The sequence below is a fragment of the Priapulus caudatus genome, unplaced genomic scaffold (assembly GCF_000485595.1).
Source record: "Priapulus caudatus unplaced genomic scaffold, Priapulus_caudatus-5.0.1 Scaffold420, whole genome shotgun sequence".
NCBI classification, from domain to species: domain Eukaryota; kingdom Metazoa; phylum Priapulida; class Priapulimorpha; order Priapulimorphida; family Priapulidae; genus Priapulus; species Priapulus caudatus.
The window spans coordinates 406-13761 of record NW_014577481.1 but is presented as its reverse complement, the minus strand read 5'-3'; the positions used below and the strand labels follow the sequence as shown (position 1 = coordinate 13761).

General features: G+C 46.8%; 1 protein-coding gene across 1 annotated transcript; it reads left to right on the top strand.

Annotated features, from left to right (window-relative positions):
- Positions 1-4134: 4134 nt before the first annotated feature.
- On the top strand, positions 4135-12793 carry LOC106810212 (the record flags this gene model as incomplete). Its single annotated transcript, XM_014813495.1, has 5 exons — positions 4135-4578; positions 6469-6561; positions 9171-9290; positions 10152-10253; positions 12627-12793. Coding segments are annotated over exons 1-5 (926 nt in total), but the record flags the coding sequence as incomplete, so codon positions are not given.
- Positions 12794-13356: the final 563 nt, after the last annotated feature.

The window sequence follows — 13356 nt, the reverse complement described above, 5'->3', positions numbered from 1 at the left end:
TCAAACGCACTCTTTGAAAGGTTCCTGAGGTACCACCGCTGTGCATTCCACTGTTTTTCGGCGTGGTATGTGAACACCTTTGGGACTAAGCAGGGTTTACTAGCATCCCACACTCCCCTCACCGAGTCCCCCCAGTGGACGTTAGATCGAGGGCGGTGTCGCTCTGCGGCAAGCTGGTATTCCCTCCTAATAGTAGTATATATATGTATCTCAGGAGCGAATGTAAAAACAAACTTTGTTTGCTTCACATAGCGATATATCTGTAGCGTTGAAGTTACACCAAGATTTGAAATGAAATAATTTAGAGTATAACTAATCACAAGAAGCGAGTAGCTATACTTTTGTGTTCACTAAAAGAATTAATTGTTTACCATCATACGGTCTCTACGTAGCGGCTAACACACCAGACTGCGCAGAACGTACTGCCTGCGCGCCTTTCTTCAAATTTCTATTTTTTATGCAAGAACTCTCCAACCAATCCCAACAAAGTCCGAAACTCCTAACCACTTCCACACACTTCACCCTGCCTAAATAATCATACTCCAACTGCCTATAACTAGCGCTTTTACTGTTTCTAAGTTAACGAACTACCACCACCACAACCACCCGCCCAACGCGCCACGTACCCTACGTTTCGCACGATGTATGTACCGGTCTGCCCCACCGTGCTAGACTAATATTCCTACACTAACACGCGTCTACATCGCCCGCGCACCTACTATTTGTAACCTACTACATGATATGCTAATACTGCGCCCAACCCCCCCGAGTTAATGACCATAAGAGGGCACCAATCGCGATCTCAGGACACTAAGGGCATTTCTGTAGGCTAGAAGCGTTTCCTAAACGATAGAGTTTGGCAGCAAATAGTACGAAATAACGACCTGTTATGCGCACTGCGCTAGCTCCTTTTCTGTTGCATTTTCGGCATCTCGTAATCAGAATAGCCCCGCCTTCTCGTTGATGGGCATAAATGGCGGCGTCCACCTGCACGTGACCAGTTTCCTGTATCCTACTGTGCTTTCGGCGCAGCCTGTTTACTTTTCGTAAAATAATGGAAATGCCCCGGGCCGATGCATTTTCGGCAACGAAGAGGAGCAATTTTCTGCATTTTCACAGTCGCTGTCGGAAGTGCAGTACGAGTGCGTCATTCATTGAACTATTTCCCTTTTCAGCCACAGCAGCACACTGGCCGACAGAGGTTGGAATGTTCGGACGGCCAATGTTTCACATGCCACAGACGCCATCTCTTTGATGTTTTACTAAGTAAATATGGGACTTTTTTATAAATAATGCGTTTTTTATTGTATACGACGATTTACGTTATAAACTATATGTCATTTTACTGATTGGCGATCGAATGAACGACGGTCATCGGGAGGAGGAGGAGGAGGAGGAGGAGGAGGAGGAGGGGAGGAAGAGAGGGGAGAAGGTGATGGAGTAGGGGAGGAGGAGGGACGAAGGTGGCTGGAGTCGGGGGCATGGAGGAGGAGCGGAGAGGTTGGAGATCGATTGAAGGTCTGGGGAGGAGTAGGGGCAGGAGAAGAGGATCGAGGGGAGAAGGTGATGATCGTGGGAGGAGGCGGATGAGGAAGCGGACGAGGAGGCGGCGGAGAAGGTAATGGAGATCGATATGACGACGGCATGGAGGAGTAGGGGCAGGCGAGGAGGAGGAGGAGGAGGGGAGGAGGTTGATGGAGTAGGGGGAGGAGAAGGGAGAAGGTGTTGAGGAAGGTAGGAGGTAGGCTCCCCTTCTCCCTCCTTGCTCATCTTATCACTGTCTCCCGCCTCCTCCTCCTCCCTCTTGCCTCCTGCCCTACTCCTCCTCCATCACCTTCCCCCTCCTCCTCCTCCTCCTCCTCTCCTCTTCTTTCCTTCTATTCCTGCTCTCTCACCTACTCCACACCTTCTCCCCTCCCTCCTCCTACTCTCGTCCTCCCTCCTTCTCCTCCTCCTCCTCTCCCTACTCCCAACACCACTCTCCCCTCTCTCCTCCTCATCCTGCTCCTCCTCCCCCTTACTCCAACCCTTCTCCTCCCTCCCTCCCCTACGCCCCTCCCTCCACTCGCTCTCCTCCTCCTCCTCCTCCTCCTGCCTTCTGCCTTCTCCTCCTCCTCCCCTCCCCCTACTCCAACCCATCTCCCCCCTCTCTTCTCATCCTCTCTGCTCCACCTACTTTCCACCACCCTTCTTAGCCGCTCCTCCTCCTCCTCCGCTTCCTCTCCTCCGTTCCGATCACTTCTCCCTGCCTCCTCTCTTCTCCTCCTCCCCCTCCTCCTCTCCTCCTCTCTCCTCCTCTTCTCCTCTTCGAGAATATCTTTGGAATGTTTTTATTTGTTGTGTAGTTTTATTTTTCCTGTTTTGTTTTTATTGTTTGTTTTTCATTTTTTTGTTTTCTTCGTTTGGTTTTATGTAGTGGTTTTTTTTGTTGTACTTAGAGTTTTTATTGTTTCGTTTTATAATTATTCTATTTTATTTGGTTTTTTTGTTCTTATATTCCTATTTTTTTTTTTCTTTTTTGACCCTTTTTATGTAGTCAGTCGTTTATTGGTTTATCATCTTTCATTGTTAAGAGATTTATCTATTCTTTAATTTTGTATTTCCCTCCTCCTCCTTCCCTCCTCCCATCCTTCTCTCGCTCTTCTCCTCCTTCTGTTTCTGTCTGGCCCCCCTCTTCCTCCTCCCCTGACTTCCTCTTTGAAATCCCTTCCCCATCACGTCTTCTCGCTTCCTCTCCTCCCCCATGCCCGCTCCTCCTCCTCCCCTGCCTCCTCCCCCTACTCTATCACCTCTCCTCCTCTTCTCCTCCCCTCGCTGCCCTACTCCTCTTTCATGACCGTCTTCACTTCGCTCTCCCCTTACCTCCGCTCTCTCCTCCCCTCCTCCTCGACCCTCTCCGCTACTCCATCATCTTCTCCCTCCTCCTCTCCTGTCCCCTACCCCCCCCCCCTCCTCTCCAGGGCCGTCTTCTTCGATCTCGCCTCCCTTCTCCGCCTCCCTCTCCTCCTGCCTGCCTCCCCTACTCATCACATTCTCCCCCTTCTCCTTTTACTCCTCCGCTGCCCCCTACTCCTCCATGACCGTCTTCATTCGACTCCATCACGCTGTCTCCGGCTCCTCCTCCTCCCCTCCTCCTCCCCTCCTCCTCCTCCTCTCCTCCTCCTCTCCTCCTCCTCCTCCTCCTCCTCCTCCTCCACCTACTCCATCCCCTTCTCCCTCTCCTCCTCTCTCCTCCTGCATTCTGCCCCCCTACTCGTACTCGCCCCATATATCTGTAAGTACTAGTACCTTACGAACACGACCCCGTCACCGTACAGTAGTGTGTACGTGCGTGCGTACGTGCGGGCGTGGTGTATTGTGTGGTGTCGTGTGTGTGTGTGTGTGTGTGTGTGTGTGTGTGTGTGTTGTGTGTGTGTGTGTGTGTGTGTGTGGTTGCATGTGGTGTGCGTGGTGTGTGTGTTGTGTGTGTGTGTGGTGTGCGGCGTGTGTGTGTGTGTGTGTGTGTGTGTGTGTGTGTGTGTGTGTGTGTGTGTGTGTGTGTGTGTGTGTGTGTGTGTGTGCGTGCTGTGTGTGTGTGTGTGTGTTTGTGTGGTGTGTGTGCGTGTGCGTGTGCGTGTGCGTGTGCGTGTGTGTGCGTGCGCGTGCGTGTATGAGCGCGCGCGCGTGTGTGTGTATGAGCGCGCGTGTGTGTGGTTGCGTGTACTTGCGTTTGTACGCGTGTATTACAGGAAATATCCGCGCTGATTCATAACTCAACATAAAAGGAATCCCTGCGCCATCTTTTGGTAAAATTGTTAAGTTAGCAGCCTAGAATGACTACAAAATGTCTATAGTTTGTAACAAAAATTCGCATGAATATTTAATTGCTGGATTGTTGTTAGTAGCGTGTAAATGTGCAGTGTGTTTTTATAATTATCTATGTAAAAACTAGGAAAATCTGTTATTATTTTATCAATATATTAAAATAAACACAATTATTTTCTTACATGCCCCGTTATTCAATATATCCTCATCTCATTTTCTTCCATGTCATCCTCTTCCACTCCTCATCCTACTCCTCATTCTCCTCTCTCCCGTCTTTTCTTTATTTATTGCTATTTCCTCCGGCTTCCGTCGCCCCCGAGCAATGGCCACATGACCATCTCTGCGCGTACATGTCACTGGTACATGTACTTTGCTGCTTTCCGAGCTGGCCAATCAGCGGCCGACTGTGAGATCAACATCATGGCGGAGGAGAGTGGGGCCGGTTCTGCTTCTGGCGAAACTGCAACGGGATTTCGTTCACTATTGAGTTTCAGTAACATCTCCAATATGTTTCTTATTTTATGGTGCTTAGCGTCGACGGTCATTATTATTTTGTACGTGGTGCTTCCGCGCGTACTACGCCGAAAGCAAGATGATCCGGTTGACGCCCAAAAATCGGCCGCAAAAGAAACGAATGCCGATCAAGAGAAGAATGACTGTAGCAAGTGGATCAATGAAGTCGCGTCTTGGCTATACCATAATTATAAGCGAAACCCTGACTTAGCTGCAAATTGGCTAAAAAGCCTGAATGGATGTGCAAAACAGGAACCGTCGGTAAGTGTTTAGTTTAGTCCAATAGTTTATGCAGCCAACCATACATTGATACAAAACGTTAGCCCGACCAGGCTCTCCGATTGTTACACGTCGTAGGGTTAAGCGAGAATTCCTTCTCACTTGTGGCTAACCAAACGTCAGTCGTCTTTGTTTTTGCTCCGGGCCCGGGGCAATCATTGGTTTACGAGGTCACTCCGTCCTTGTTATTATCATGAAATGTGAATGGGTTGCACAGAAGTAGATTAAAAACTAGCTCAAGAAAAAAAAGTTCCCCAACGACAGATATCTATGTTGTGACCTTGTAGTTTTACTGCGATCTGTAGGCCTATCAGTATCATGTCGCATGTGTCGCATGTATACAAGTAGTTGCATCGTGTTGTAGAATCGGCGTATTTGTGAGAATTAGATGCACTGGCCGTGTGCTAAAGTACACTACTCACTAGTGCATATTAAATTATTTTAGTTTAAGTACCGAAATTGGATAAATGTTTGTCGGGCATAACTTTGAGGAGTCAGTCTGTACTTGCTGTCAAATAGCGGGTAAAAGGTGCACGAGGAATCCTACACAATGTACAGGTTTAAAAAATACAGATGGGATTTGGCATATGTGCATGATAAAAATTTGAGAAAGCTTGGCGCTTAAGCCGAGCGCACACGTGGCGATTTTTATCGCTAGTACTGGCGATTTTACTCGTCCCGTGTGCGGGACCCGGCGACAATGCAATGTCACTCGTAATGTCAAAAAGACACGGGCATTCCTGCCACATTTCAACAAGCTCATCCTCATGCTTTTTCCCCACACGAAGGGCGCTGCCATATTTGATCACGTGCTTCAAATCATGCATTTGATCAGTTAATCCAAAAACCATTGCCTGAATCCGTCGCCATTGCAGCGCACACGTGGCGATTGTTCAGCGACTCGGCAACAAATATCAAACGTTTGATATTCCAGCGACGAGTTTCTGGCGTCAAAATCGCCATCGCCATGCAGCGCACACGTGGCGATCTCTCGGCGATTCTGTCGCCGGCAACAAAATTGCCAGTACTAGCGATAAAAATCGCCACGTGTGCGCCCAGCTTTAGGTATGCTAGTTATATATGAAGTGTTCTGGTTCAAGCATTGCAGATGCCCTTACCAAGCCGTGTGCAGCATGTACAGTGTGAACAGTTTGGTATCACACTGAGCACTTGCTAGATAAAAGAAGATTGTCAGACAATATCAGATGTGCCTAATTTAGAAATATTTGAACATAGTCTGAGCTGATATCTCCATATAGTGTTTTAAGTCAGAGTAATCTATAAGAAGATGTGACCACGATGACAATGACAATGTGACGATGACCACGATGACAATGTGTTGCAGGCATTCTCTCTCATATATTATATGGTCCAATAATTGGTTACGTAGCAGTGAACTCAGTAAAATTCTGTTAACAGCTATCGGAGGCATTGTGAAATTAACCTGAAATGTTTCAAACTGGCACTGCTTACAAAATGAGTACATTTCAGATTCTGTTGATGAGAATTGTTGACTGTGTATACGTTATCACCACTGTATCTTTAAGAATCTGTTATTTGCTGTTACTTAATACTTTGTAATCAAACGTGAGAGCTAGTTATTTAAGCACAGCAAAGAATAAATGCTAGCACTGCACACACCGATTGCTAAGGCAAGCTAAACGCCATTTTCAGTCTAGTCGACTGTTATTCTAGCTGGTTGTTCTCATTCCAGTCGGAATAGGCGTTGACTGTGAGTAAGCTACGGAGTGTTTTTTAAACTGTTAGTCAGGCAACATGGGGGGTCGGGTGCACTCACACACCCCACATGTATGCCAACATTTCTCTCATGGAAAGATTCTAAATAAATACGATTCTGACGTTGTTTTCCAGGATGGGGTACAGGTTCAATTTGACAGGCTGCAGAAAGTGGCCACCCCACCCAAGTTCTCTGATGTACATCTGAAAACAGAGAATGGCAACCTGGTAAGCGTAATTCATGCTGACAGTACCGTAACCTAGCGGTGATGGATGGGCGAGTGAATTGCACGGAACATTTTATGATTTATTCAATTCAAGTTCCATCTATGATGATCCCTGTTAATTTTGATCAGAACTGATGCATATATTCTCCCAGTTTTTTTTTTTTTTTGGCTGTAAAATACCTGTTCAAAGCTTTGCCATAAAATGTACAGCTTAGAATATTATTGTTTTATATTAAAATAAATTCCATACATTGATGGTGTAAGTGGGTAATGTGCAATGTGCACAGCACACCAACATTCTATTCTGCTAAAATTCTATGAAGCTGCTAACATTCCCAGCATGTTTAGTAAATTGTAAGAAAGCCAGTTTAAGCTAAACAGCTGTGGATAACTCTCACTTTGTGGCTTGTTTATTATATATCCAAACAGTTGGGGTTTAACTATATAGTATGTGATTATAATCAGGTAATAGACTGTATGTTTTCTTATGTGTCTGGTAACTGTCTGGTGGTATTATATTAGCCTTTAAGTTTAAGTGTATATAATACAAATGCATGTGTGGAATAAGTCCACCACGTACATTCGTGTGTTGTGTGCTCGTATTTGCACGTGGAAAATGATGCAGGAAGTTGATCTCTGCTTTGAGCTCTGCTCATTACCATAGGAGTTCGTGCAATATTCTACACAAGTTTACATTATAATCGCACAAAAGCGTGTGTATCATAGTGGCTTCGTGTCAAATTCGTAATTGGGAAATATATACCCAATTCGGAGATGATCGATTGATCAATTAATAGCTATCAATGAAATGGCCTTGTTGTGTTGTGTTGTTAATTTGATTGATGAATTATTTAGCTGATCGGTAATCAGTCTGAGGGGATTAGATAAAAAGTTAACATTTTATAAAAAGAGTTCATTGATGGATTGTGCTATCTGAAATTGAAAAAAACTTAAGAGATAACTGTAACGCACGTTGTTGTTGTCATCTACTGTACATCACTGCAGAATATGATTTTATTTAATATTATCGTGTGTGGTTTTTTTCCGGTATGTATATATATAGCAGAATGTTCATGGAATCACAGACTTCTGCTGATCAATGTTTAATCAGGAATTTTGACAGTTAAACTGGCAGTGTATAACTCTGGACTCGCATTCCTTTCGACCTCCCTATTTAATTAACAGCCAATCTATCACGCGATAATCAACTTATTATTTAATTGGTTAATGAACTGTTCCGTTTTGTTGCCCGTAAATTTAATCACTTGACAGGCTACGTACATCGTATCGTAGACTTAAGAGCAAGATAATGACGGATTACCGTTATCTCGTTATCTTTCCCCCCCTGCTAGAATGATTCAGCAGTTGTAAACAAGTTACAAATTCACTGCGCATACTGACTATCCCTTGTTGTTAGAGCTAGATGCTATAGCTCAAGGGGTCGTTGTCGTAACAGGTACTACAGATATGTACCCGAGGTACATATATGTATACACAAAGTGTACCAGACTTGTACTACAGAAGTGTACCCTAACCCTAACACTAACCCAAACCCTAACCCTAACCCTAACTCTAACCTTAACCCTAACCCTAAACATACCTCATATAAAAATATAAACATAATACTAAACAACCTAAAACTACCTCGGGTACATATCTGTAGTACCTGTTACGACAACGACCCTTCGTGCGATGCTATACGTACGTACGTGGGTAGATGGTTGCGTGGTAGTGTGGATTATGGGCGGTGGAAGTCCGACAGTAGTGCGTGATCACCACCAATATACATGTAGCAAAGCTGCCGCCTCATGATTAATCTGTAAACCTGCTTTAACTGCAAATCAAAAATCAAAGTCCAACCCGTCTAGGCTTTGTGGCACTCACTTAGATTTTTACTCGATGGATAATAAATGTTCAGCCTTGAGAATTAATGTCAGTGATATCGCAGTTTATTTATGCTATGCACGCTAATATTAACTGCTCAATGTTATTGAGAAATCAATAACACCCTCAGTTTTAAGAATTGCCATTGAGCGTTTCACCGTTTGTGTGAGTTGTATCAACTTGTATGCGTTAGGCATGACTGCTTTTGCTGCCCCTGGGAGTGTGCGCTTGTCCTTGAAAGCTTAGCACTTGATCAACACATTGAGCCGGTTACTAAATTGTTTGGTATATATGATCAAGCGCTAATAATACATCTGATTACCATCTCTAATTTATATCTCTGATTACCATTCAACCGTAAACCTTCATAGATAAATATAGAATAGATAGTTTGACCATATTATCTGAAAACAACAGCCACAAATTATTATATGCCACTTCAATGACACGTTTTTTACGTAATATGTTATATTTTGTAAAATATATATATATATATATATATATAATACAGATAATACTAGTATATGAATACATTTTTTTAATGAATTAACATTATTAATATATCTAAGTTATCTATCATTTATTAAATTATTGTGTTAAATTATTACATTGTCTTTATTGTGGTTCTAGAGGGCATTAGAAGATTGTGGGTTTGGTTGCAGTGGCTTTACATGGGCTTCATCTCTAAACCTACTGTACTCTATCGTGTGTGTTGTGTTCCTATAGATAACGGAATGCACAGTCGATGCTCAGAACATTGCGTTTGTCGTCTTTGCGAAAGAAGAGACGGAAAGTGGATTGAAAACCTCCAACTTCGATGTCAGAGTGCAGAAATTGCAGGGAAAGGTAGGTGTGTCTTATGTTATCTCCCCATGTAGCAAGCGCATTGACTGTATCACAAATATTTCTATCTAACATTCCTCGGGGTGGGGGGGGGATTGGCTGTTTGATCGGTGGTGTTTATATGTGTGGATTTGTGCAAATATAGTATGTCAACCTGCCACCGCATTCCGTTTTTGAAATGAGGTCATTATTTATTGCCCCATTCAGACAAATGAGTCATCCCAGGTATATTATCCCAGGTGTATCATCCCAGGTATACAGGGCTCGAAATTCAGAGGTAATCCGCTAATCCGTAGGGTAAATTATCCTACGGATTAGTTACGGATTACATGAGGAACCCTGAAGGAAATCCGTACGGATTGCTTAAAAATAACTTGCCGTTACAGTGCTCCTTCCACCTCTGCAATTATCTTTGTCTTAAAACGTCAAATCTCAAAACAAAATCTCATTCCAGGTATATTATAAAAAGGTAAGCCTGATCAAGCTCCTTACGAGATCTCTACGTAACCTATTACATGAATATCAGGGGTAAATGATCTCGAGTATTTTACAGATTTTAAAATTTAAGAATTTTAGAATTTTATATCTCAAATTTGAGATTAAGTAGCCCCGATTTATGTATATAAATAAACAAATATATATATATATATATATATGTGTGTGTAATGTGCGTGCATGTGTGCATGTGTGCGTGTGTGTGTGTGCGTGTGTGCGTGTGCATGCGAGCACACACGTACACAAGTCATTGTTGTGTAATTTCATCGTGCAGGCATCCAGGTACTTTTTTGTCACCAGGTATTTGTCACCAGGTATATTTGTCACCGTGTTTCAGGCCCAGTTCCAGGTATTTGTCACGTGTTTCAGGCCCAGTTTCATGTGACACAGCAGCAGGGTGACTTGCATCTAACCGCCTGTTTTCTCAAGTCGCCAGATGTTACTCTGTCGTCGAACGTACAGACAAAGCAGGTAATAATATAGCATAATATACTAGCTCTCCGGTCTCGGCAAATAATTCATATTGCTTCCTGCGCTGTTCCCATGCACGTGCTCGGGTTACTGCTGCTACAGCGTGCGTCATGTCAGACTAATTGCGAGTGCTTGGTAATATTGCGTGGCACGGCAGCTTTTTTTGGCGTCGAGTTTCCCCCGTGTTTTCATCGTCGTCCAAGTGATGAGGCTAACGGTAACTAAGTCTAAAGCTGACGGTATGTATCCGCGAACTATCCCTAGTATTGATGTTCACTGCGGCGTATTAGGAGTGATAGACCAGTGAGTAGCAGTGGCCTGTTGGTGTATACATGCACGCATGCACGCCCGATGTTGGAGCCTTTGTTTGCTGATTCCATTGTTGGGAGGCAGGCAGCCCAGCCGTTCGATCATGCTAATATCTCTAGGGAGTTGCCTGGGTATATCGCGCGCACGCCCAGTACGAATAGCAGGGCGTAGGCATTCGCTCATGCGTGCGTGTAGTTTACCAGTTGGTGAACCGAGAGGGATAGCGCGCCTCATAGAGAGGGATAGCGCGCCTCATAGAGAGAGAGCGATGGCGGGCCTCATGGGCACGAAGAATTGTTTTCTTCGAATGAAAGAAGTCGCTTTTATAACGCTGGGGGGTAAAAGGACAGCCATTTTTCGTTTTGCTGTAGCCAATTTATTGATTGGTACAGCGGGAAAAGTGGATCAGCGATGAGTAAAGGATGAAGGGCTGAGGCCGGCGAGTGAGAAACCTTTGTAGAGCCACATGTATGTTCTGTGATGTTTAAAACATGCTCGAAAGTGTTCAGTTTTCCGGATGTAGCAAAGGCGAAATTTATTTTCCCGTGGGTGGAAAAGTAATCAGTTATATAGTGTATACTGCTAACCTTTCAGATACAAAATTCTCTCTGACATAAAAGTTAGTTGAATTCCACCTTGCGTATTTACTTCTTAACTTGCCCCTCCCCACCACCACTACTAACGCCACCTCCCCCACCCCCTCGACCACCACTACCTCTTCTTACCGCCACGTCTTCCACCTCCTCCACTTACCCCCTCCCCTGCCCACCACCCCCTCCACCACCCCGCTCCCCCTGCCCCACCCCCTCCCCCTGCCACCACCCCCTCCACCACCCCCTCCCCTCTCCCTACCACCACACCTCCCTCGCCACACCCCTCCACTACCTCCTCCCTCCCCCTACCACGCTGAACCTGCAGTCACTACCATTCGTTTCTTTTGTTTCACCCTCTAGCCATCCGAACGACCAGGTCGCCCCACTCGCTCCACTACCCCCGTCCCCCTGCACCACCCCCTCCACCACCCCTCCCCCCTGCCACACCCCTCCCCGCTGGGGCACCACCCCCTCACCACCCCCTCCCCTCCCCTACCACCTGACCTCCCCCTGCCCACCCCTCCACTTACCTTCCTCCCCTCCGCCACCACGGAACCTCAGTCACTACATCGTTCTTTGTTTCTACACCTCTAGCATGCGCACCATCGACCCGCACCTCCTCCACTACCCCTCCCTCTGCCACCACCACCCTCACCACCCCTCCCCCTGCCACCACCATCCCTCCAGCCACCCCTCCCCTCCCCTACCACCACACCTCCTCTCGCCGACCACCCCTCCACCACCCTCTCCCTGCTCCCCCCGCCTACACGTCCCCCACCCCCTCCCCTGCCACCGACCGCTGCCACCACCCCTCTCTCCTGCTCCACACCCCGTCTCACCCTAGCCACCTGCCCCTCCCTCCCTGCCACCACCCCCCCCTGCCACCACCAGCCCTCCACCCCGCCATCCTGCCAACTCACCTCCTCCGCCCTGGCACCACCCCCTCCACTACCTCGTTCCCCCTCCCGCTACCACCGAACCTCAGTCACTACAATCGTTCTTGTTTTAACACCTCTAGCATCGCGAACGACAGAGGTCGACCCCACCTCTTCCACCCACCCCTCCCCCTGCCACCCCCCCTCCACTACCTCCTCCCCTCCCCTACCACCCACCCCTACCCTGCCACCACCCCTCCGCTACACTCGACCCGCTCCCTCCTCACCACCCCTCTCACTTACCTCCTTTTCCCTCCCCTACCACCACCACCTCACATCACTACTCGTTCTTTGGTTCTTACACCTCTAGCATCCGAACGACCGCGCAGGTCGACCCCACCTCTTCCACACCCCCCTCCCCTGCAGCCACCCCCTCCACTACCTCCCTCCTCCCCTCCTACCACACCCCTACCCCTGCACCCACCTCCCCTACCACCCACCCCGCCCCCTGGCACCAGACCCCTCCACTACCCCCCCCCTACCCCTACCAACCACCTCCTCATACACACCTCGTTCTTGTTCTACTACACCTCTAGCATCCGAACGACCAGTCGACCGATCCAAGATGGAGGCGTTGGTGGCGCGGCTGTATAGGCAGCCCCGATCAGCGCACCAAGCTGTCGAGCAGCGAACTAAGCAGTCGCCCGCACCGGAGCCGTTGTCGAAGCCATCATCACGCTGACCCAAGTCCGCCAGAGTGTCGGTAAGGCCATTACCGCGGCAACTAGTGATGTCCGATCAGTCGATTATAACTCGATCATCGGTTGAACAGTGGCTCCGAACCAAGCGCTTGGTTATCAAAATCCATAATCGGATTTCATCGGGAAAAAAACTTCTTTTTTTTTTAAACTTGAACAAGAAAACTTGGAAAAGTGATGAGAATCAGAGATATCATCGCCTACTTATACAAGTTTCCTTTATTAACATACATGTATTATACACCACAGTAGTAAACAGTGCAAAACAAACAGTAAACAGGGCTAAACAAGCCACATACATGCACACACGTACACTGCACATGACGTTACGCACACGCAGGCATTCAACACCCCGAGTAACGATTGTAACCGATCATCGCGTTACTTGGGTCAAACCGATGATCGATTACAAAATTACAACCGATTGACAACACTAGCGGCAACGCACGCTCGCTCGCGAGACTGTCACAGCTCCAAGGACGAGCGATGTAATATCATAATATCGTAGTGGTGACAAAGTCCGCCAGAGTCTCGGTAAGCACCGCGCCAATCTTCCAAGCTCCGCACG